Below are 25992 nucleotides of genomic sequence, written 5' to 3'. Positions count from 1 at the left end.
AGTGACAAAGCCATCAATATTAATATGCTTCCATAAGCTTACAAAAACCCAAAATGTAAAAGCTCCTGTGTGTACATGCACACGCGCATCAAGGTCAACCAGCATGTGCCTTCGCTACAACTCATTTTCACCTCCCGTGATACTGCTGGCAAGGATGAGACACAATGCAACTGATATGTGCAACAAATGACTTGCATTCCACGTGAGACAATGCACAGTACATGATCTGCATGCATTTTAATCTTTTTAAAAAAAATTTTTAGCATTACTGCATGCGAGAGGGGCCGCTGTAAGCTTGGCGTGAGATGAAAATATGTCTACAAGCCTTACCAGGGATGGAAAGTGTCGAATGCACTCTGGGGAGGTAATTGACATTGATTTATGTTGGAGAGGACCACGGAGGGTTTCTATCATAGAAGGCAGCTGGCAATCACAGCTCTGTATCATTAAGCCTAGCTATTTGTATATATGTGTGAGTGTGTGTGTGTGTGTGTGTGTGTGTGTGTGTGTGTGTGTGTGTGTGTGTGTGTGTGTGTATGTGTGCGTGCGTGTGCGTGTGTGTGCGTGTGTGTGCGTGCGTGTGTGTGTGTGAGAGAGAGCGCTGTGGAATTGTCCTCAGTGGTCCAGCATGGAAACGTCACACGTAATTAGAGAGTGCTGACAGAGACCCCTCAGCTACACACTTTTCCTCTCGCATGGCTGAAGCAGCAAGTAACGAGCGCAAAACTTTCATCTAACGCATGCAATACTCTCGTACACACAAGTAGCAGGCAGACACGAACATACATGTACATGCACAAACAATCACAAACGACGTGGGTTTTCTTTTGTGTACAGTATGTGCCTGAAAACACTTAATTTGAATTTGCATGGAAAAAAAAAGAATTATGGAGGATGGACAAGGGGCTGAAGATTAGAAGAGCGAATGGTGTATTTTCTCACTGCTTTGCAATCCCATTGAGAGAAATGAGGACCTGGGCAATTAACCAGAGTACAGAGAGCGTGCTGGGTAATTAGCAGGAAGTCAAAGCGAGCATTTCCCTTGAGCGGAGACATTTTAGCAAACATACACATGCGCCTCCATTTCTTCAGTTCTCCAACATGTGGTTTTTCTGTACTCTACTCAGGGAATGATCATCATCAGAAGATAACTAATGGGAAGTCAACACTGGATGAAGGCAGATTTGAGCGTTAAACAAAAGGCCCAAGGATATTGCCCCGAGAATTGTTTCCAACCACAATTATGGGAATTGGTACAAAGCAGAAGAACAGATGGATGAAGAACAATAGCGGTTCATTTGATTCATGATGCATCAAAGTTACCTCATATGGTGTTCGAGAAACCTGTTATTTATATTTTAATTGCTACAATATAACACCAATGCCCAACGGGCAGAGCTTGAAACCGTGTTATTTTCAACTCGGATAGTAGCAAGATAATTGACAATGTTGGCATAGGGTGCCACTCGTTGTAAAGTCATGAAAATAAATTCTGGGTCATGTTTCATGGAACAAGCGAAGGAAGGGGAGAGACAACTTGCTTGGTGCGGACACATAGGGGCAGAGCTGTGAGCGTCTGTTGCAAGGTGCTTGAGAGATAACAGCGGGAATAGTGTGGGTGTCAAACTCTCTCACAGGGAAAAGCGTGAGTGTTGAAACACCTTCCCCACTGGCATCCACCCCAGCATCAACGTACAGCTGTTATTTTTCCTTCCCATTATTTTTGTTACTTTTAGCAAATCATTCTGATGAACTAAAAATGGCCTCACGTTTTGGGGGATGCACCTAATGAATGGATGATGCTGATTTATTTTTTTTCTTTGTAGGTTCACGCAATCCCTATTTTTCATCCTTCATCAAAGTCCTTCTGGCTTGCACAGCTGCTCCCCATTATTCATCCTATGTCATTCCTGAAGGTAGCATCTCCAAATCTGGGCCACCTTAATGCATTTGATGGTAACCTTGCAGCTCTGCTAGTCCATCCAGATAAATTGAGATGCTGCAGCCATCACATTGATCGTATTTCTTTCCGTGATTTGGGGCCCATGGAGGAGTGAGCAGGTGGTAAGCCCATAGAATATAGAATGAAAACCTATCTCAGATTCCCAAGGGAGGCACAAACCGGAAATCTGCTGTTTGATCACAAAAGTCCAGCATAAATGTGAATGTGCACTTGCATAAATAAGTTTTTTGTTTTGCACTCTTCCTCACTAATATAGACAATGCCACACACTCTATAGTCTTAGCTCACAAAAGTAAAAGAATCCACATTCGAGCATTGACCCAAAATCTCCTTCTCTCACCACATTTCTTTATTTGTCTGCCAATCTATTTTTCTCTTCCACATCGACAAAAAAACAAAACAAAACAAACAAACTACACTTAGACGTTTTCTTGCCTCTTTTATATTCCCAGGTTATATTTCTAGGCAACATCACCCCCAAGCCCCCCTCCAGTGTGTATTCATCTCTTTCTTCCACTGCCAGTCATCCAGACCCTGGGGTGTTCTGAGGTGATCAATCTTCATCCTCTCAGTGCTGTCACACTATTGGGTCAATCCAAAAGACACACACACGCATACAATTGCAACGGGTGGATGACCAAGATTTACATACATTCCCAGAGAGGAAAGTTTGCATTCAGGGATGCAAACAACAAGCACACAGACACATAAACACACACAAAGGGACATATTTCATTGCTTCCTTATATAGTTCCTTTTTATAATGAGATATGTTACACCAATGTAGAAAGTATATGGCTTGGTTCTCAGCTAGTGAATAGCCATCACCATGCCCTGATAGGAGGTCCTAGTTTTGACTACAAAGTGTAGGTAACCGCTCTACACTGAGGAAGCTTCACACCTTTGCTCTAACCTTCCCAAAATGTACAACACGACAAAACATCGGGACTGCAAAGGGAACAGCAGCAGTGCTTGTTTCTGTCTCATTAATATAACAGTCAGTAACGTCAGTGAAAGGAATCATCGAAACACAATTCTAACGATGGGTTACCAAGGTTTTTCGAATGTTGTATTCTGTCTCTTTGCTGGCAAAAGCCAATTTGGGAAAATTTCCATTCAGAGACCCAATAAAAGTGCCTTTTGTTTTTTTATTGTGAGACAAAGTGCACTGCATCATGACAACATATGTTTGTAATATTTCACTCTTAATAAGATCGTCCTGGCTTCTAGTATGATGCAGTACAATACAAACATACGTGACAGTGATCCTCAAATCTAAAGCCACAATCCCACTGAGGGGCGAACATTTGCAGATGCTGACGAGGATAGAAAAATCCTCATTCCCGTCAGAGTTCGTCTGGGATCCTTCAAGGTAGAAATGTTCGCAAAATGTCCTGTTTAAAAATGTTTTTCTTGTCGTAAGGAAGCTTTGAACATGTTCAATATTCTCTCGTGACAAGAAAAGTACAAGAGAAAGTCTGCTGAATGTCTGGCAACCGTTTGGTCATTTGCGACCTTGAACGAACCCTGACAAAGTCATGAACGCAACATTCTCTGCCTTCGAAAACAATTGTTTATTTGCCGCTCATTGGGAGATGGGCTCAAGTAATTCTTTTATTTGATGGTACAGTGGTGCCTTGAGATACAAGTAACGCAACTTATGATTTTTTAAATATAAATTTATAAAAAATTTTTATGCCACGCTGGGCTTCAGGCGGACTTGGGGCACTACACGTCCCCGATGCACCTGGCAAGTTGGTGACAGAAAGTAGATTACAATTTAGACCATCTACAAGTAGGTATAAACTGAAGCATAGGTAGTGTAATGCGATTTTGGTGGATTTAATCAAGGAACAGGCCGAAACATTCTGAGCCCCGTGAAAATGTGTGGTGGATGTCATGGTACATTATTCAGAGAATAATCCTAAAAACCAATTTATTGAAGGAATTATTAATCATATCATTTTAAGAATATTTTTTCAAAGCAACCCCTTATGGGGGAGATTTGGAGGAGGTCACACACACAGACACACAATTTTTGGTAGAAGGCAGTCTCCAAGTGCCCTCTTCACAGTGGCCAATTTAACATCATCCACAAGTGGAAATCGTCTTGCAGTCCTAGTCAAATGTACTTTTTTGCGCCAATCTCCTACAGCTTCATGCCATGTAGACTGTGCTCCTCTCCCCGTGGTGAATTTCAAAGGAATGAGGGGAGCCGCTTCCATTGATGGCAAAAAGGTCGGCCATGTTTCCACCCACAACGGCGCAATCTGCGCCAGTCGAGTAAAATACCAAAAGAAGGTAAAGTCCTCTCATGCGTACAGTTGGACTGCGTACTGTGCACTTGACTTGTGCTGGACATGAAACGAGGGTCCATTGTATTGAAACCCACCACATAGTGTATTACATTTTTCAAATCTACCTGACATTTTCGTGCTCTTTCGCAGGTATGACAGCAATAATGACTGCAAATAACTATTGTGAGTGCAAATGCCTCATGCTGAAAGCCATAGCTCCACTGGCCTTCCACATGTACACATGCATCAGTACAGAGTGAGCATAAAGCTGCGATCAGTGAAGCTGAATTAAACATAGCCAGGCCTCATTAATTTTGCAAAGGGCCAGCACACTGGGGAGCACATCCAAAACCATCAGTGCTGGAAGCCCCTCTGCCCAGCAGGAGAAACACAACTACAGCTTACGGAGTAAATGCTCAAAAACGTGCAAATGCAAGTGAGCGTATGTGCAGCATCACTCTCACCACGTGACTCATGAAGTGCAACGCCCTGCAGGAGGACTCCGCCCCATAAACGCGCTCTTGAACACAGAGAACAGTTGTTGGCCTGAGTGAAGGGTTTTGTATTTCCTTCTTCTGTGCAGGTAGCATGCCAACAGAGTGCAGAGTAATGGCACTGAGCTTGAAAGTATTATTCCTCAAGATGAAGCGGAAGATACATTGGAGTGGAAGGCTTTTGGGAATCACAAACAAATGGAAATGCTTTTATCAAGACGGTCAGGTTTTCTTATGTTCCACTCCATTAACAAAATGTGATCATTCAGTGCGTGTGTGGGCCTACGTTATGTGCAGCTCATGTGGAAATATCACTGTTTGCTCTTAATGTGAACATTGTTTACTTATTGTGCCATAATTGACTGGGCAGTGAAAAAGAAATAAATTGGAAATTCCTGGACCTCCCACCTTAACGTAGTTGTAGATCTCTTGAAAATAAATAAATATAGATAAAATAAGAAATGTATAGAGTAAAAAAAGCTGTGGTTTGTATTTTGTAATTTTATTTTTTATTACTATTTCACATTTTGTACTGAAATGGGAAGAATTGTTTATGTCACATGATTTCATGGAATACTTTGTACTTGTACTCATGGAAAATCATTGTCATTTAAGAATTTGCCTTTATCGGAAGCACATCATTAATGGCCAAACTGTGCACAATCGTCTTAAAGAATACTTACAGAATAAAAACAATAGGTCACTTTCTTTTTGACAAATTATGACACCGCTATACTACAATAATGGTCATGATGGTGGTACTTGGAGAGCTAACTACTATGTACTTGGAGGTGGTACTTGGTGTCAAAAGTTTGAGAACCGCTGCTCTAAAACATTCTGGACCAGTACTACTTCATCCACAGCTCTCATAATTTCTCTTAACAGTTCTTTGTCACAACATCACCTTGTGCTGACAGCAATGCTCTTTAGCAGCATGTCTCTGGACTTTCATTCCTCACTATTGATTACTGGGCTGCACTTACTGTCAGCGGCTCTGGAAATCAGCATCAGGTAGACACATTGACTGTAACAATAGAGGCAAAGAATAAAATCACTGACCTGGTTTCGAGTGGAACATTGCTGTTGAGTACCCAGCTGTCTTGAAGCTGCACAGATTCGGGAGTGGTAGGTCCATCTCCGGTTCCTGGGGCTGGGGCGTGAATGGGGTTGCGGCCACCTCTCAGGGTATTTCTGTTTAGGCTGTTTGCAGACTGGTGTGACAAAGTGTGATGGTTGTGTGGAGGGGGCAGCGGAGGCCGAAGTTTGGACTGGGTGTGGTGGTTGGCCACCCCTGGAAGAAGACAAGTCAAAGGATTGAAGGCACGTGAAATAAATAAATACATATAAAAATACATGAGAAAATGAAAAATAGACGATAGAGGGGAGTGAAACTCGGCAAGAAAACATTCCCGCTTAATGTTGAGCAGCCAATGTTGGGAAAAACAGGTGTCACATTTTATATATTTCCCCAATGCTTTAGCAGCTCTTTAACCTCACAGCAGACAAAAAATGTGTGTGTTTGGGGGTTGGGGGTGGTGGTGGGGGGGGGGGCAGCATTATAGCACTCAGCATAGAATGATCCTTCCCTCCTCCTTGTTTTTAGAATCGGACAAAACATGTCAGCTAGAATCTAATACAGTACTGGCCCTTCCAGCACTGAGCTAATGGGCTGTGTTGAGTGAGTGAGCTGGAAAAACAAACCCAGATGACCCAGACAAGAAGACCCATTCACACATCCCCTTTTTCTTTGATGTTCTGTGTGTGCGTTGTATCCAGGAGCTTGTGCATACATGTATTTGTGCATAGAAATCAATAAACCGCATACTGTAAAATGAGGGCAAGCTCCATAAAGTCGCAGCACACTTTTTGTATTTGCATTCCTTTTCGTGCACGCCCACACATACACACAAACATACACACAAACATACACACACACACACACGCGCAAGATGTACATTCACACATAGGCAAAATAATATAATCAGTAACAATACCTTCCCTTTGCAGCAAATACTTTCTCATCTATTATGAAGTCGGAATAGACATGATGGGATTACTGCATCAATTGTAATACAATTGACTTTGAACTTTCCTCACACATGGTTTCGCTCTCACCATTGAGCACAACTAATTGGGCAACACCTTACAATATCTCTGTTTTCATGTTACCTTCCTAATAGAAATGAAAAGAGGAGACGCAGTTCATACAGTAGCTGCACCTTGAAGTGGCATCAGAGAAATCTCGTGTAACACAGTTACATAAGGTCCCCATTATTGATCATCTCTTGACTTTGATGAGGAAAGAAGACAACAGAATAGGAGATAAGAATTGGCTGCTTTTCTCCTTCGACCTCTGAAATGAATAGGTCTCCCTGGATGGGCATTCATATTAGATACAAGGCAGTGAGCTTTCTTGTAGTTCCGGATGCTTGGAAGGTGACTTGCTTCCATTACCACTGGGATGCAGGTGCCGCCCAAATGCTACTGAGGAACAGATCCTCGTGAAAGCAGACAAGAAGAGAAGGAGACACCAGGAAGATGGAGGAGGCCTGACCTATTCCTAACAACTGAGACAGAAAACATCTGTTTCGACATGCAGGGATGCTCTTGGGAGAAAAGACACACAGGCACTGTCAAGTACTGTGCATCCACTAATGCAAACAAGCCCACACTTGAGAACCTGCAAGACATTTTGCGTTCAGCTCTTGCATCATCGATGCAGAGGGTGTAGATTGCAATGAAAGTAGGCGGACGTTTCTTGTCCTCCGCGTGTCCGATTGTTTAATAGCTGTTGTACTGCTTCCCTTGCTGTCGGTGAATTTTAAAAGCACACAGAGATAAAGCTTGCTCGGTAAAACCCTTCTATGAGTAAATTTTGTAAATTTGTCTCTTTGCCAAAGACAAATTCAGACCAACAAAATATATGTGTAGGCATAGATAGACCAAAAGTCCTCACAACACAAAAATACGAGTAATGTATTCGCTGCCTTACACACCAGCTTGCTTATTGAAATGTGCATACACCAAGACATGCTGTTTTCTATTAAACTTTCTGTTGTAAATATTGAGCATATTTGGGGGAATCTCAATTTACATAAATATTGCATCAGCACAGCAGAACACTGGTGAGTGCATCTACTTCATCGTTGAGAGGCCTCCGGATCCAATCTTCTCCTGTGCTTGCATGAGTTTTCGCCTGGCATGCGAGCTTCTTCCCGCATTGTTTGTCTGCATGTGCCCTGCGACTGACTAACAACCAGTCTAGGTTGCTCCCCAACTAGAATTTGCACCCTTTGACCCACAGCCATATTGAAAACAAGCAGTACAGACAGACAGAGGGATAAATATTGTGAGGCACATCTAGTCTGGAGTGGGATTATGTTTGGCAGCGCTACAGCTAATATTTTAGCCCACCTGTTTTGTTGCAGATCAAACGGACCCAATTGGCTCCAAAATTTTTTTGGGGCAAATGAAAATTCATTCATCATGATGAGTAGCAGAACTCATAATGAGACATAAAAATAAATGTTTCTTGGGTGTTACTGACACGGGCTAATTAATAAACACATGCTGGCCCGAATGAACCCAAGGGTTACGTTTGAATAAAATTCAAATCACATCAAGATTTGAAGATGAAACAGAGCAATGTTACTTTTATGACTGACAACCAGTGGTCAAGTCTGCCAGAGAAGGTCAGCTTGCCCTCAAGTCCCAATCCCACTTGTGACACTTAATGAAGGTAGCAAAATACGTGTCCATGTCAATTTCGAAACACGCAGGAGAATAATTTAAAGGAAATTCGTGGACCCCTTAATATCTACATATAACTATCGAGAGCTGGTATATGAGTGAAAAGACAGATGCAAAATCATTTTCATTTGTTTTCCTTCACTCCTACAGAACTAATGAAGAGAACAGATTATCTACCAGAGCGCAGACAAAGCACAGTAAAGTGTGAATGGGTCCGATCAAATAAAGATAGCAGACTGATTCATTTGAATTGTCCATTACTATAGAACAAGCTGCAGGTAGGCTAATAGGTTGCTTTACCAGGAAGCCCTTTTGAAAGAAGACATGGTGAATAAACAGAGCAATTAGGGAACAGCTAGCTCTCCTTTTATTCTTCTCTTATCAATGTTTGTTTTCTCTCCCCCTCACTGCAAGGGTAAACACCCATTTTTGAAATATTTCTCAACAATCTCTGTTGGATTTTCAGTCCCGACAAAAGCTCAGAGGCCCTCTGACTGCTCTCTTGACTGACCCAATTTAGTCCCACCACATCCCTGTTGCTGTAAACCGCAAGGTTAGGATCCGGCTAATCCCTCGAAGTTCATTATATCACTCAATTGAAAGGAGACTCATTCAGCAGAGGAAACATTAGGCTGCTAACCCGCCTCCCCTGTAAAGAAAACCGTCTTCAGTGTGTGTGTGTGTGTGTGGATTGCCAGCTGGCAGCAGCAACCAACTGAGATAGTTTGTTTCGCTGCCCCGGATAGGCAAAGTGTTTATTGACATTTTCTGTGGTTGACAGAGAAAAGTTGCTGGGGAGGACGAGTGTGTGTGTGTGTGTGTGTGTATACGGCAGAAATGCCCATTCAGCAGTTAAGCAGGATCATTGCAAGGCTCTGCCACCCCCTTCTCCTCATTGCCAACCCTATCCGCTGTCCTTTTCACTTCACTTCATCTCTTTACCACATGAGTCACATCCTTCTTCAGTCTTTCCTTTTACAAAGAAAAAAGGCACATTAATTGTTTTTTTTCATGCAATTTTTCAGCAAGACAATAGCCATTCTCTCCATATCTTACATCATAATCCCAGGTGCTCTTAGTTCATCTCCTTTGTCTTAGCAAATCTCGCCCTGCCTATTTGTCATTCTTCTTAGGCAAGCTGGAGGAGAGATTGAGGTGAAACATCTCATACAAACACACATGCACACAGGATACCTTTATAATATATAAAGTCATAGGGGGTGGGGGGGCTTTGTACAGTCTGGACTTTTAGCATCAATCTCACTCACACAAAACCTCACACTTTGGACAAAGTAACATTTAAGCATATTGTACTCATAACTCATTCATAAGAACTGTTGCTTTGGAACGGGTCACAGTTCGAGGCGTGACAACAATGATTTTACTCAATTTTATCTTGCCAATTGTTTGCACTAAGTATAACAATCTGAATCCAGATACATTTCAAAAATATTACATAGTGTCCCGGCGAATGGCTGGCAACCAGTTCAGGTTGTAGCCCGCCGACTACCCGAAGAGAACTGGGATAGCCCGCAACACGCGATAGATGGATGGATTGTTGGCCTACTTAAAAAATGTGTCTGAATCCAGATGATTTTATTTCATTGGATTACTTGAAGTAAAATTGAGTAAATTCATCAACATTTTTTTTCAGTTTGGTTGCTGCAGAGATAATGTGATGCATGTGGAAGATTTACGCGGCAAGGATTCAACCTTTGCCTTTTGATAGCGGCGCGGAAACCCACAGCGGCTCCTCTTGTTTTATGTTGAGAGGGAAGAAATTTCATCTGTGCTGTATGTTACACAAACAGTACATTTTACAATGAAGTTTATCCAATCCAATCCAATCCAATCCAATCCACTTCTCATTCAAATGAAGTGTTATATTTGTCCTAACATTAATTTATTGATACACTTGTTAAGCTTACATGTAATTCCTGAAATGCCTTTCCCAATGATAACGTTTTATAATTGCTTGACATTTTTATTTTCAACGGCAAAACCTTTTCTGAAATTTGAAAAAAGTCCACCCACACTTGAATTGATTTGTTCTTGGACGTTTGTCTGTGCATGAAATGATACAAGCATGCGCAATGACAAACTGAAACATGCACACACACACACACACACACCGCCTCTGCCTTGGCTAGTCATCTTTGTCTAATTAGGAGGCAATAATCCGCGAGAGAAGAGTCATCACGTTCAGCCAAAAACAAGCTATGAGCACAAATGCAAGTGTGTATTTCACCTACACTCACACATTTGCATATAAATACACACATGCTGTTACACGAATGTCACCCTTACATAAGCGCTATTAGAAAAGAACATTCGTGCACAATAGGCGAACATGTCTTTCGTTTTCCTTTGTTTGTGTAGCTTTGTTTCAACAAAGCCATTAAACATTTATCACATTAGCGGTGACTTAAGGTGAATGCCCTGGCAGCAGAAGGTTAGTCAATTTGAACTAAAAATAACTTAACTTTCCCTCCATGCATAATGAATGGCTGGAGACAGCGCTAACGTTAGCTCTTTCCAGGAGTGATCTGCTCTATGTTCCGTTTGGTCGTCTTAGCTCTCCTGGTGTTCTGGGGAAATGTTCCCAGACAGGTGCTCTGCGCCAGATATTATTCCCATTTTAACAGTTGCAAACCCAATTTCCAGCCAATCCAGGGCAAAAGTTTCCGTCCCATTCAACTGTCATGCCTGACTGAAAAATAAGTCATGTCTGTCCACCTGTTGGCTTTGGTAATGGGAGACTACTTTGCCAACACACACAAACACACACACGCACGCACGCACACACACACACACACACACACACACACACACACACACACACCCACACACACACACACACACACACACACACACTCGCACAACGCACGCACGCACGCACACACATAGGGACATGCATGCATGTAAACAGCATGCAGCTTCCTGCAGGATTATCTCACAGTGGTCACTTTCTGCTTGGCCTGGTCAGGCTCATTTCCTTCTCAGCGTCCACTCTCGATACACCATCACATCCAACGCGCATATGGTCACACAGGCCCTCATTCATGCAGACAGACATGCAGTCACATGTGGGGTGTTTTATTTAATTGCCACTATTTACATGTTCTTCAACATGCCAGGGAAGTACCAGGCTGCAGATCTAAACTCATTTGTAGACGCCGTGAGCCCGCTTTTTGAATTACTGTATTGAGCAGCTCTCAGAAATAGCCTTTGTCATCTACATTGGCCCCTATTCCTTGTTTCTTTGACTCCTGTACCTTCACTCCATTCCGGTTACTCTAAATCAATTTGTACTTTTTCCCTTTTTTAAAATGCAGTCTTTTCTTGCTTCCACAGAGGAAGTTTCACGAAAGAACTTCATAAGTTTGACGCCCTTGTTTGCTGCCTCTACAATTATAAGCTCAGCCGAGATTTCAAAGAGGCCCCTCGAACACAAAGTGTGGGTGTATATAAACAAGAGCAAGAGATTGAGAAAGTGTGCCTGTGAGCCTCACTTTCCCTCTTTGACAGAGTCTGCCATTAGGGTGTCGGTGGCAGAGTGAATTTATTTGCTGCGCGGTTACTGGGCTAATGATTGATGTTGCCCCAGCAAACAGTAAACCAATTAGAAGGCTGATGTAACGTCATTTTAAAAGCCTCCTAATCACGTTCTTCTTGAACCTGGGACCTTGGCCTTCCCTAATGAAGATTTATACTGGATCAAAGGAGAGCCTAACGCCATTAACAATAGATTGTATTCCACCAAAAATCACATTAGGACTTTCCCTTTCCCTCCCATCAGACCTCTGCTAAATATATCTGCTGATTATAAGTGGAGAGGCACAGAGGAGAGCAAAAACAAGGTTGGAGAGAGGGGGTGGGGTGGGGGGGACACACTAAGATAGATATAGTTGGCCCACAGTAACTAATTGTTGAGACAAATGTGTATGCTGATGCACATCATTGTGTTCAAATGAGGAAAATAAATAGCCGCAACGTGCTCATACCAGCACACAGGGCCTGTAACTACCACCAAGAGAATTTCAAGTGACAAAAGAGAGCGCACATGTTGGGGAAACTAATTTACTTTTCTTTTGTAACACACAGTTTCCTGCTTTTTAAATCCATCACCCGCTTAGAGTTGACTTTGTGCAGAATTGTTCATGGCGGAGTCTATATATACCTGCATACTTTCATAAAATACTTTTACAATGATAGCTCCTCAATGGGAGAAAAACTAGTTGCTTCAAAGAAACAGGTGGAATGTTTGACCAAAATCTGTGTCAAAGTTTTTTTGTATGATTTATTATTTATCATTATCAAATACTTAATGTTTTGTCTTTCATAAATGTATAAAAATGAATGAAAATGAAACATCCACCAGTTTTTCACCACTTATGCAATTAGTGCCCCTCTGTTAAAAAGCAAAAAAAAAAAAAAAATATATATATATATATATATATATATATATATATATATATATATATATATATATATATATATATATATATATATATCACGGTCCAAAACTTTGGACTTTTCTGAGGCGGCCTTAAATGAGCCCTGGTCGAAATTCTATTGAACATCTCTGGAAGGAGCTGCAGTTTCAATAACTGGAGCAATTTGCTCACAAAAAATAGGCCAAAAGATCTTTCAGGACAATTTCAGCACTGCTTCAAGTGATTGCAGTCCATTGTGGACCTCATGTGGCTTAACAGAGCGGATACAACAATTTTAGAATTTAACTTTGAAAATGTATTTGTCACTGTTTCTATATCAGACTGTAAATGATTAAAAAGACAATGTAAAGCCACTGATCATCCACCATCTAAAACAGAACAGCAAATGTCACTCACGTAATGACCGAAAACGAAAACGGTGATGGATGGCATGAATGTCTTCATACATTTAAAGAATGAAGGTGTGGATGAGTCGGTATATTTCTTACCGGTGGAGGACGGCTGGGCCCGGAGCAAGTATGAATCATCTGGGTGGGGCTCCAGGTGAGAATGGGTGGAGTTTTTCTCCAGAAGGGGAACCTGACACTCCCTGATGGGCGGAGACGGGCCAGGGGAGGGATGGTGTGGGGCGGACGAGGAGGACGGATGGGTAGGAGGGAGCAGGGAAGAGGAAGAGGTTGGAGGCATTGGGCGACCTGGAGGATGGAAGGAGACAAAGGCGAATGGTGAAAGTTAGACAAAACCGATGGTGATGACTGACAGTGATGTAGTTGGCCTGTTCCGGGTTGCTGACATCCAGAGTCACATATTTATACAAATCATCGACACAATGTGCTTGAGTGTGGGGGGGAAAAAAGGTTCTCACAAGGACTATTTCGGAAGCACAAATAAAAATGGTTCACACGGCGAGAAAGCAAACAAAAACTGTATCTGTATGAATAAATGTAAAGCAATCAGCCTCGCTGGATGTCAGACAAGAGACGTTGAACTTTTGAGATTGGTCTCTGTTCATCCTTGGAAAATGGATGCATGACAAATCAACCCGTGCTGTCTGCGCAATTTAGCAAAATTGGAACCTGTCTTTTATTTGACCACAGATGCCTGCTCGTCTTGATGTCTGCCATTATCTTTTCATTTACCAAAGATAGAACGTTTTGTTACCCTCTCACCGAATGGGATGATGCCTTCTCCGTTTCATTTGGACCCTGTTGTAGCCTCATTCTCTACTTGGGTACGACGGGAGAACAGCCACTCTTTAAATAGCCAGAACCATTGGGACATGTGGACACAATCAGGCTGTCCCGTACACCAGTGAGACAAAAGAGGGATGGGGAGAAAGTTGCTCTACTCTCCAAAGGTTTGCAAATCAAGGACAAAGACAAATCTAATAAATTCTAATTAGAGTCAGCTCAAAATATAGAGTAATTATGTCTGCCATATTTGTAGCTCAATCAATCAACAACATTGTTAGAATGAGGCCATCGACTTCAGCTAATCCACTAAAGAACTCAGGTTATTATCACCGCTAATTAAATAGTCACACAGAGACGCAGTGACACAAAGATAATTATTTATTTCCTCTTGAATTTCAAATCAAAATTGTAGCCTTTGCCTCCAAATGAGTTTTTTTTTACAGCTTTCAAAAACAACAAAAAACATCAACTTTTTCAGGAATATGTGAGCATGGTAAAAAGAAACCGAAAACCCGTTAGTTAGTTCTTAGCTTGTCACATTTTGAACCATTCATCTTTTGTTGACACAACAGACAAGTTCGAGTGAAGAGTGACCTTGGTTTGTCACTTTCACTTTTTCTAAAGGTAGACCTTGACGAAAGAAGCAGTATTCTATGAATAAAAATGGCCACGGGTGTGAGGGTGTTTGTCTAGGCCTTGTCTCTCTACAGGAACCCTGCGATGGGCTGGCAGTCACTTCAGGGTATACCTCACTTCTTTACCTAAATTGTGAGTATGAAGTTGTTTTTTTTCCTCTTTTAGCCTTTGACTAAATCAGTATCCCAAAATATATTTTCCCCCATAAGTATTTCTTTGAAACAAAGACTTTGACGTGCATCATTATTGCGGCAGGAGCTCAATGGTAATGACATGCCCTTGGGTACCGCAGAGTTGCCGTAGAGTCCTGCCCCTAGTAATTATCATCACGCATAGAAAGTTTGATATTACAAAATGGACCTTCCAATTACAGTGCATTGACTGATTTGAAATGCAGCCCACCCCACCCCCACCCCCTCCCTCCATGTGCAATATTGTGCCATGAAATAGCGCAGGGTATCATCAAACAGCGCAGTTGGACAAAGTCTCATCAATGTGAGGTGCATTTAATCAATATAGGTGCCATCACGGCTTTATAGAGATATATCTGATCGAAGAGGAGCCGGAGCGATGCCTCTCTTCTGTCCTATCGCCCAAACTGCTCCATCTTGGAGCCGCGTGTCATGGAAAGCAGAGCTGGCATCGATCCTCGGCTCTGCATTAACTGCACCCAAGAGAGAGGACCATCTTTTTCTTCGATATAGCGATGTGTCTGCACAACCGCGTGTGTGTACGCGCGCGCAAGTGCGAGTCTGGGCAGGCAAACGTGCGTGCTTCCGGTCAATCTCATCAGGACAAACTGAGTAAAAAAAAAAAAAAAAAAACAAGAATAAAGCAAACACTGTGGTGTACATGACGGAATAGGTGGGGGGGGGGGGGGGGGGAGGTGACCGACTGATGTCAAGGCAGGGTTAGGGGAGATGGACGTTGGTTTTTCAGGGGTCATGAGGTCAACCACATTAAAGGAGAGCACAGGATTGGACTGAAACAACAGTGGGGAATGGAATGGAATAAGGCAACATGAATAGATGAAGAAAGTCGGGAAAAATTAATGAAGAGGGAAAGGAGGAATAGGTGACCTTTAATTATGTAAAAAAGCAATTGATCCCCCCAAAATCAATCACACCCTTCTATTGAGGTTTGAGATGGGATATAACTATTTGCATATTTTACAAGGGCTCTAATCAGGCAGTTGGTGACATGTGGTAAACATCTGTCTGAGTGAGGAGTGTTCATGCGTGTGCATGCGTGTGTGTGTGTGTGTGTGTGTGTGTGTGTGTGTGTGTGTGTGTGGAGCAGCACAAATCTAAGCCCGCTTTGCTTCTGCATACTATTAATGCGTGTGGACACAATTAGATGAGCCTGAACTCACTTGTGTAAGCTTATGTATTTTCTGGGGTGGTTATTAATATTTTAAATCACTTTAATTACAAAAATACCCCCCCAAAATGCTATAGTTGGCCAAAAGCAATTAAGGGAACTTTAATCTCTTTAGCAATTATGCTGCGGGGCATCTTTAACTCAGGCGTTTCTGCCCGCTACATTTCCGAGAAAGGTCAGTGAAAATTGGTTTGTGTTATTAGAACAAAAGCTTGGCAATGAGCTCACGTGGTTCTCTTGACAATCACATCGTTGCCATCTTTTAGCCGCCTCCCTGGCCATCTGCATGCGTTCCTCCATGACACGCAATTGTAAAATCCAAAGTGTGGATTAGTATGACAACTATGTGCACTACCAAGGAGCAAACAATGATTCCTCAGGCTTTTCTCTAAGTACAGTGCCAGGTGGGATACTACTTAACTTTTGTATACAGTAGAAATGCCATGATTAATTGATTAATTGACCGAGCCGATTATCAAATAAATGGAACCTTATTTTGAAGATGGATGAATCATTTCATTTTGAGACCTTGTTTATTCAACATTTTCTGCCTCTCAACAGAAAATATCAGACTTCTGTAGTCTCCAAGAAAGCAGACTGATTAATTTTGTGTTGAATCAAAATTTGCAAACATCTTCTTTTATATTCTTGCATATTTTCTGACATTTCACAGACCAAACCAGTAAATGATTCCATCCATCCATTTTCAACACCGTTTATCCTGAACAGGGTTGCAGGAAGTTGCAGGGAGCCCATCCCAGCTGACTTTGAGCGGAAGACAGACTACACCTTGAACAACAATTAACACCCACACCGTCAATGAGTGGGAAGCGATCCCACAATGTCCGCACACAAGTCCGGTGAGTGGACCACTACATCATCAGCGACAGTAAGTGAATCATCCATCCATCCATTTTCTGATACTCTTATCCTCATAAGTGTTGCGGGGCGAGCTGGAGCCTATCCCTGTCTTCAGGCAGTAGGCGGGGTACACCCTGAACTGTTTGACCAAAACCCTAACTGTAGGAACAATTTAGAGTGTGATCATGGATGGTTATTCGACTAAGTGTGCCCTGGGATTTGCTGGCAACCCTAACCCGAACCAAAGGGACAATTTACAGCTACAATGTGTGCTTTTGGAGCGTGAGAGGAAACCGGAGTACCCGGAGAAAACCCACGGAAGCACAGGGAGAGCATGCAAACTCCACAGAATGTTTGTGAATAAAGCGAAACATTTTAAAACAAGTTTATTTTAACCGATTCATGAATTCATTGACAAGATACTAGACAGATGAACGGATTATTAAAATAATCGGTAGTTACACATTGGTTAGGACGTTGTATCACCAACCATTCTGTGGCGTTACACAGGCCTCTAATATCGCTCTGCGGTGATGCCTCTCCTCGCTGTCCTTGTCGCTATTTCTGTCCCTCCTTTACCTCCTCCCACCCACCTCGCTCCGTCCACCCATCTGGCTGAGGTGAGGTGCGGAGAGAGTGCAAGGATGGAACAACAGCTGGAGCCCCGTCAGAAAAGGATAGACAAATTACCCCTCTAACGAGAGCCGTTTATCATCTCTTCATCTACCCCATATTTCCACCCAGCCTCGACTCCACACGTCAACACACCCGGATGGCAGCACTGTAAAAATAATCCCATAATTTGACTCTCGACGATGCTCTTATTTCACTACTGGTGTGCTGTGTTGTCGTCGTCTATCTGTTTGTGCTTCAATTAGGGAAATAATGACGAGGATGGGAAACGGTCCAGTGAATTGTGGATCGGAGGATGGGTTAAAAGAGGACCGGGCACACCTATGCTGGCACGTGTGGAGAGCCATTACTAGAGCTGCTGTCAGCACAGATGTTAGACTGAGGGGGAGCCGTCAGTCAGTGTATGTGCCTCAAAATGCATGCAGTACAATCAAACTTTGTTCCAACGTACCTCAAAGGACATAACGTACCCATACATTATAACGATAGTTCGTTGTAACCATTTCCAATAAAATGCCTGCAAACTATGATGTATAGTACAGTATGATCATTTATAGATGTAAAAACATGAACATGTAATACAGTATAAACACGTCGATTATAAATACAGGACGTGCATCGGAAGAAAAAACTATTTTATGAGACATGAAACAAGCAACTGCAGCATTCCTACGTCATCTCTGAAAACATTCAGCTGACAAACGTTATCCAACATAGGCAACTGCCAGTGCCGCCGACCAAGCCAACTGTCACTTGACAGTCTCGGCTGGGCTTTGTCGGGGGAAACTCACTTTTGAAAATGAGAGACAATTTAAGCCTTCACAGACAGCGAGATTTGCTTCTGTTTACCAGACATGTTTTTATACCATGCCACGCCTCTGTGAGTTACGGCAGGAAGTACAACAATTTACTGAGTCGATCAGTGGTGTTGCCAAGCAACGGAGGGGAATCCAGTGCTGTCCATTTAGTTTGTAAGCAACGCTTCGGCAGGAGTGATCTTCCCGCGGTCTGTTGTCACAAAAGCCTTGTCACTATTCTGTGGGAAAAATTTGGTCGTGATAATAAAGTTTACATTGTAAAGGGTTTTGTTTTAAGCAAAATCAGCAAATGGAAAATTAATGATGAGAAATCCATCCATTTTCTGATCCGCTTTATCCTCACAAGGGCTGCAGGGTGTGCTGGAGCCTATCCCAGCTGTCTTCGGGCAGTTGGCGGGGGACACCCTGAACCGGTTTCCAGCCAAAGAAACAAACAACCATCTGCGCTCACGCTCACACCTCAGGCCAATTTACAGTGTTCAATCAGCCTGCCATGCCTCTTTTTGGATTGTGAGAGGAAACTGGAGTACCCAGGGAAAATCCACACAGGCACAGGGAAAACGTGCAAACTTCCCACAGGAAGGCCGGAGCTGGGATGGAACCCATGACCGCTGCACTGTGAAGTCGACGCGCTAACCACTTGACTACCGGGCCACCTGATGAGAAATCGGGACTTTGAAATGTGAACGTTATAGGGGTGAAAACGGGCTATGCTGAAAAAGTGCGGCTGTACATGTTGGATTGCAGTGTGTATGGGATGTCATCTGAAGTCTTTATACAGCTTCTGACACAACAGGCCCCCTTTAATCGTTATCTGCCTCTTCCATCGCATCTTCATCACTTGCTTTCTCCTCTATTCATGCCTTTTCTTGACATCTAATTGTGTGGCGAGATGCACACCTGGTGTGTGACTGAGCGCAACAAATGGATGTCACACATTGCAACTATCAATAAGTGGTTCCTGTCAGCTTTGCAAATGCTGAATGTGTGCTGTCACAACCCCAGCCTCTTTCGGTAATCAGTTCCACTGCAGGGAAGGAGGGATAGGATGAGCAAAGAGGAAAGAGAGATAAGAGTGCGATTCCACAGACTTGTGCTTGTGCAGCAGACAGCGCTTTAATTAATAAAGTTGGGCTTTTGCAGCCTAAAGAGGCGATTGTATCACCGGCACTGCCTTTGATGTGTAACACGGTCTAGGTTCTTCTCTGGCCTGCAGCTCACCTCTTGCTCCCCTTTTCATCTTGCTTCCATTACCCCATCACCCCAAAAGTATGCTGTCAGTCTTTCAAAAAAAAAAAAAAAAAAACTGCAGCCAAGTAGGCTTCTTACAAAGCCTCCAATTGAAACAGGATGATGGGAAAATGCTGCATAGATGTAGAACATCATTTTTCAACAGTTGCTCCTGGGATGTATCACTAGTCAGGTCAAATTATTTTTATGCGTTTCACCAATTACATTTTGATTGCACCTGTCAATCTGGTAACTGCATCTGAGCTTTATTGCCCCCCTACCCCGATGCTCCCCATCGAACCTCCACATGTGCTGGTTGGTGTATCATGTATTAGGATTTGGGTGTTCGCTGAAGTGTGTGTGTGTGTGTGTGTGTGTGTGTGTGTGTGTGTGTGTGTGTGTGTGTGTGTGTGTATATATATAAAAAAAAATATATATATATATATATATATATATATATATATATATATATATATATATATATACGGGCGGCCCAGTGGTCCAGTGGTTAGCGCGTTGACCTCACAGTGCAGATGTCGTGGGTTCGATTCCGGCTCCGGCCTCCCTGTTTGCATGTTCTCCCCGGGCCTGCGTGGGTTTTCTCCGGGCACTCCGGTTTCCTCCCACACTCCAAAGACATGCATGGCAGGCTGTTTGAACACTCAAAATTGTCCCTAGGTGTGAGTGTGAGCGCGAATGGTTGTTCGTCTCTGTGTGCCCTGCGATTGGCTGGCAACCAGTTCAGGGTGTCCCCCGCCTACTGCCCGAAGACAGCTGGGATAGGCTCCAGCACCCCCGCGACCCTAGTGAGGATAAAAGCGGTTCGGAAAATGAATGAATGAATGAATGAATATATATATATAAAAATCCATACTGCGCCTCCCTTAAAGGAGCTTTGTCTGGGGTAGTTGCAAAGTCGTCACAGGAACATTAGACCCCCTATTCAGGGGGTCTAATGTATTATAATGTATTATATTCAGAGCCCGACCATCAGACGAAGGAAGCACTGAGCCACAAAATCAGTCACTTTATGCCAATTCCATGTGGTCTGTGCATCTTCATTTCTGATTGCAATTTACTATAAATCATGACCAACATTTGAACCGGAAAAAAAAATGCCAGCAAAGTCACGTAAAACTGCATTTCATCACATCAAACATTAGCCATATGAGTTAACAGGGTTTTTTTTATTTATCTATTTATATATTTATTACCACAATGTGCTACTAAGGACACCATATTTTCCGCACAATAAGCCACACCTAAAAGCATTCATGCACTTTATATGTAGATCAATATTTTGACTTTGTGGACATAGTATTTTAAATTACAGATGTGCTTTGTTACACAATTACGGTTGTCAAGGCTCTATCTAAATTTTAGATAGAGCCTTGACAACCGCTGCATTTATTTAGATTCTAAATAAAGCTATATTGTGTTGTGTTACTTTTAGCATCGCTCCATCTAGTGGATGTAAAATGTAACCACAGCCACTGCTGTAGCTTCTATTTTGTGTGCCTGGCAATGCAGTGTGCCCTATATATGAAAATAATTTAAATAGGCCATTCATTGAAGATGCCCCTTATACTCCGAAGCACTTTACAGTGTGGAAAATACAGTAGTTTAAGACAAATCAGCCACGGTGTAATCTGAAATGTTCTTCTTCCGTTGTTCAGCGACTGCCAACATCTGTTAGCTAGCTAATTGGCTTTCAAGCCACTCCACACACACTCTCCCACATTTCAACTTCAATGGTGTTGATGTCTTTGCTCTGATTGTAATGTTTTCCCTTTCAAAAACACATGTGTCATTCAGATGTTACGTGAAGTGAAATGTGAATGAAACAAAGAGAAAAAACATTTGTTTGTTTCCACAATAGAGTTTATTTTGTTCAGTGTTCATTTTGCTGCAAATTATGCTTTTGTTGGTTCTTTATTGAAACAACACAGGAACTCAACACCTGGTGCAGATATAAGGATGGCTTAGATTAAAAGGGAATAATGATTGATCATAATTATTATCTGAAAATATAATTTGGAGACGTCCAGAAAATCATGAGTCATTTGGTTTGTAATTAAGCTGAGTGATTTCATCTGATGACTTTTTAGAGGTTTTTTTCCATTCAGTGTAAAAAGTACTTCTCATATCAACTATCACAAGACTAACTAACACAAAACTAAACATAAGGTGTCCATGAGCATTCTACAATCAGAGCAATTAAAGGCACGTTAAATCTACTTGTGATGTTCTGTTCAAGTGGCAGTGCTTTTATCTTGAGCGGAGAAGAGCAAAGTCACAAGATAAGAAAAATAATCAAAACACTCAACCTTTTAACCTAGCTGCACAAACACAACCCGGCACCTCTCTGCATCTGCTAATTGAAAGATGCATTCTTGGAACTGAGAATAGCGAGTGCTTGTGTGTTTTCAAGGCTCCATATTAGGATGCTACAACACATTCACACTGTCCACTGTCAGATGTCCCCTCCCTAACTTGGGGCAACCCTGAAGGATGCATTACCATATAAATTACATATATGTTGTTTCTGCTGCTGTAGATTTATGGAATTGTTATGGATTATTGCTTTGGACCCTTATTGGACGCAGTCAAAATAAATTGCCTCCTCTTTCCATAGAAATGCAGCCACAGGTATGGGTGCAAGGAGATTCGCCTTCCCCTGTAAGTGCACATGTCCTACACAGACAAACCTGAACACATCCAGGTGCAGAGAAAAATTCTCTCAGCCTTCCTTTACTTTTAAACATGCTCTTTACAGACTCAAAGGATTTGCAAGTGATAAATATCTACCGGTAGTCCAGTGGTTAGCACGTCGGCTTCACAGTGCAGAGGTACCGGGTTCGATTCCAGCTCCGGCCTCCCTGTGTGGAGTTTGCATGTTCTCCCCGGGCTTGCGTGGGTTTTCTCCGGGTGCTCCGGTTTCCTCCCACATTCCAAAAACATGCGTGGCAGGCTGATTGAACACTCTAAATTGTCCCTAGGTGTGAGTGTGAGTGCGAATGGTTGTTTGTTTCTGTGTGCCCTGCGATTGGCTGGCAACCGATTCAGGGTGTCCCCCGCCTACTGCCCGAAGACAGCTGGGATAGGCTCCAGCACCCCCCACGATCCTAGTGAGGATCAAGCGGCTCGGAAGATGAATGAATGAATGAATGTGTGTATGCGTGTGCGAGCACTGACACTTCGTATGTAAAGCAACGTCACCGAGTTCAATATGCCTTCAACTGTATGCAATAAAAAATAAAAAATAAAATAAAACCAGGCAGGCATACAATCACAAGGATTTAGGAAATTGATCATTACCACATGGAAACTCAATTTTCTTTTTTTTAATACAGTTGTTGTGACACTGCATGGATCAGTCACTCGCGCCTGTTCTGTGTGCCCATTAGGTAGATCCTGATCTAACGGTAGATCTAATACAGGTCCCAAGTAGATCCGAGGAGTGTCGAGGAGAAAAAAAAACAAACAACCATTTGTGTGTGTTTGTACAGGTTAATAATATATTTTTTGTATTAATGTACACTGCACCCTAATCATCTTATCAGTCTCATTTTCACCCAAAAAATATTTAAAAATAAAATAACGCAGGTAAATCTTGAATTTACGGTGGCGCGTGATTACGTCACTGGAAGTTGTTAGCAGTCTGCAATTGCAGCTTGTGATCAGAACTGTTGGGCTCTATCTTTTATCGTCATTATTCTCATTCAGAGTTTGCTTCGTGTACAATTCACCGGGGGCACGAGCAAAGAATAGGAATCTAGGAAGGCCCAGGGAAGCACTTTAAAACGCTACGTGTGAGCTACGATAGTTAACAGGCTGCAAAAGTGCGTAGCATGCCTCAGTTTCAGGCTGTTTCTCATCAGGGTGTGCGTGTGCGTGTGCGTGTGTGTGTGTGCATGTGTGTGTGCGTGCACGCGCACGCGCGCATGCCGGTAAGGGTAGATCCCAGGAGGTTAATTGATCGAAAAGTAGATCCAAAAGGTTTGAGCACCCCTGGTATACAAGGTGAGGCACTCTAAATGAGTCGAAAACAGATGATCTGAGAATTTAAATGTCATAACAAATGTGTTGTAAATAATGTAACAAACCATCATTTTGAAATGGTGCTTTAAGTCATCTGTGCAATGGAATTTCTGTGCAATGTTTGTGGAGTTGTTGTGCAATTATGAAAGCAGCACATAGCACCCTGGCGAACACGCCTGCAGGTTTAGGAATCCTGTCTTACATTTTGATTTTGACGGGAACACGTGTTAGTCTGTATCTGTCGGAGGTTGCAGAATCAAAAAGGTTACAGCAATAAATTCTTTTTTGATGCTGCTGAATCTAGCAATGCAGCAAAGGGTGGTACTGTAAGCTAAACAATCTCATTTTTTACCTACTTTAGAGCAACCTATTTGTGTACAAAATGTGCACTGTTGGTACCATTTTCCGTGGCAGATAACGTACCCTGAATGGGCACACACAAGTTACTCATGCACTACAATAGTTAAATTACAACTTTTTAAGATTAGGATATCCTTTATTTGTCCCACACTGGGGAAATTTACAGCCTCCAGCAGCAAGAATGTAGATAGAAAGAAGAAAGAAGAAAAAAAAACAACAAATACCGTTCAATTAAGTGCAATATAAATACAAAATGGATAAATCACAGTGCTATTTACAATTGTCCTTCACATCATTTAAGTATTATTATTATTAATTATTGTTATTTTTATTCAGCAGCCTGACAGCAGTCGGTAAGAACGAGCGTCGGTATCTCCGTTTCTTGCAACACGGGTGTAACCTTTGACCTTTATTAAGAAAAAAAAACAACCACACATGATTTAACAGTGTGTGTGTGTGTGTGTGTGTGTGTGTGTGTGTGAAGCTTCCTGGCCTCTGGTGCATACACACAAACACACACACACACACATGTATATATATATATATATATATACATATACATATACATATATTGACAACATGTTGGACCATACTTTCTGAGGACCGCCCATAGGTATTCACGTCCCTTTGCTTTGTTATGATGCCGTTAAAAAAGATCTGATGCAACCAGTTACATTCAAAAGTCACAACTAATAAAATATATTGCACTTGTGCACAATCTAAGTGTTTAATTATCGGTATACACACACCTCTACTGCAAGGCTCCAGAGGCTGCACCAACAAAACAAGGGGCACCGCAAACTGAGCACAAACATGAAGGCCAAAGAATTCCGCAAACAATTAAAGGAACACATTTATATGTAAGCCAAAGTTGGGTTAAAATAACAACAATATAAACAAATCTTTGATGATTCACAGGAATAGCATCAAATCCATCATTATTCAAATAATATTTGATTCCACAACTAACCTGCCTCGAGAGTGCTTGCCCACGGAACAGAAAAAGGAGGGAATTAATCAGAGAGGAAGACAGACATCTAAGTTACCATTAGAAGAGCTTCCGTGTTAGTAAGATCCAAAAAAAAAAAACCCTGGCTTTTACAATTCCTAAGAGACTCAGAAATCCAGTGCCCAGATATGGGATTGCAAGCGCATCTTTATTAAGGCACAGGCTAATGTCGGGAACATAGTTTTTATTACCAGCAATCAGCCATTCTGTCTATTCAGCCAGGAACAGGATGCCATTAAAAATCAAATGCATACCAAATAAGTCTCACAAATTAATAGGGAAACATAAACACAAGTTTGGCGCTGAAACACCGCATATATACTGCCCCCAGTTTTTATTATCTGGGGGAAACAAATACCAAATATATATGATAGGACATCAACACAAACCGATCCGATCAAATTATTGGCAACTGAAAATATTATGGTCAGTATAACAATGGAGTTTTTCTAACAAATGGTTTCAAGACAGCGGAAAATCATAAGGACCAATCCGAAAAGGCATAAAAAAGCATGAAAGAAAGAGTGAGAAAATGAAGGAGGGAGCACTAAGATTCTTTGTTTGCCTCATCATAGACTAGGAACATTGCGTCCTAGTGCAGGTAAAACAAGAATTGTAAGTAACAAAAGCTTACAAGAAGCTACAAAATCCGGAATGAATTCCATTTCAGTAAAGATTACACGCGACATAATGTGAAGTTGGTATGTGTGGCACAGTCAGCAATATTTTCACCGACAATTAATAAGAATGCACCCAAAAATGGAGGCACTGTGATCAGCATGTGCAAGCTGTGTTTTGGAGCCTCAGGATGAAGATTGTTCTGCAGCCGGGAAAAAAAAAAAAGTCAGCAGCTCTTTGATGTTCCGTCTA

General features: G+C 42.1%; 3 protein-coding genes across 19 annotated transcripts in view; 2 read left to right on the top strand and 1 right to left on the bottom strand.

Annotated features, from left to right (window-relative positions):
* Window positions 1-25992, bottom strand: part of tenm2a (teneurin transmembrane protein 2a) — a 215081-nt gene that overhangs the window by 54735 nt on the left and 134354 nt on the right. For 12 of the 16 annotated variants that reach the window (XM_052057305.1, XM_052057300.1, XM_052057313.1 and 9 more), the window contains 2 exons: window positions 13450-13656; window positions 5814-6045 (listed from right to left, as the gene is read on the bottom strand). In XM_052057305.1, the coding sequence (XP_051913265.1) occupies window positions 5814-6045; window positions 13450-13656 (439 nt within the window). The remainder of the gene's footprint in view (window positions 1-5813; window positions 6046-13449; window positions 13657-25992) is intronic. The other 4 variants (XM_052057384.1, XM_052057392.1, XM_052057402.1 and 1 more) reach the window with 1 other exon arrangement.
* The window catches only part of cnot7 (CCR4-NOT transcription complex, subunit 7), a 256938-nt gene that overhangs the window by 96933 nt on the left and 134013 nt on the right, over window positions 1-25992 (top strand). The window lies entirely within an intron of this gene.
* eif4ebp3l (eukaryotic translation initiation factor 4E binding protein 3, like) overlaps window positions 1-25992 on the top strand; it is a 132266-nt gene that overhangs the window by 76619 nt on the left and 29655 nt on the right. The window lies entirely within an intron of this gene.

Source organism: Hippocampus zosterae, chromosome 1, assembly GCF_025434085.1.
Source record: "Hippocampus zosterae strain Florida chromosome 1, ASM2543408v3, whole genome shotgun sequence".
Classification (NCBI taxonomy): domain Eukaryota; kingdom Metazoa; phylum Chordata; class Actinopteri; order Syngnathiformes; family Syngnathidae; genus Hippocampus; species Hippocampus zosterae.
The sequence above is the reverse complement of the archived record's forward strand: the minus strand, read 5'-3'. Positions and strand labels throughout refer to the sequence as shown.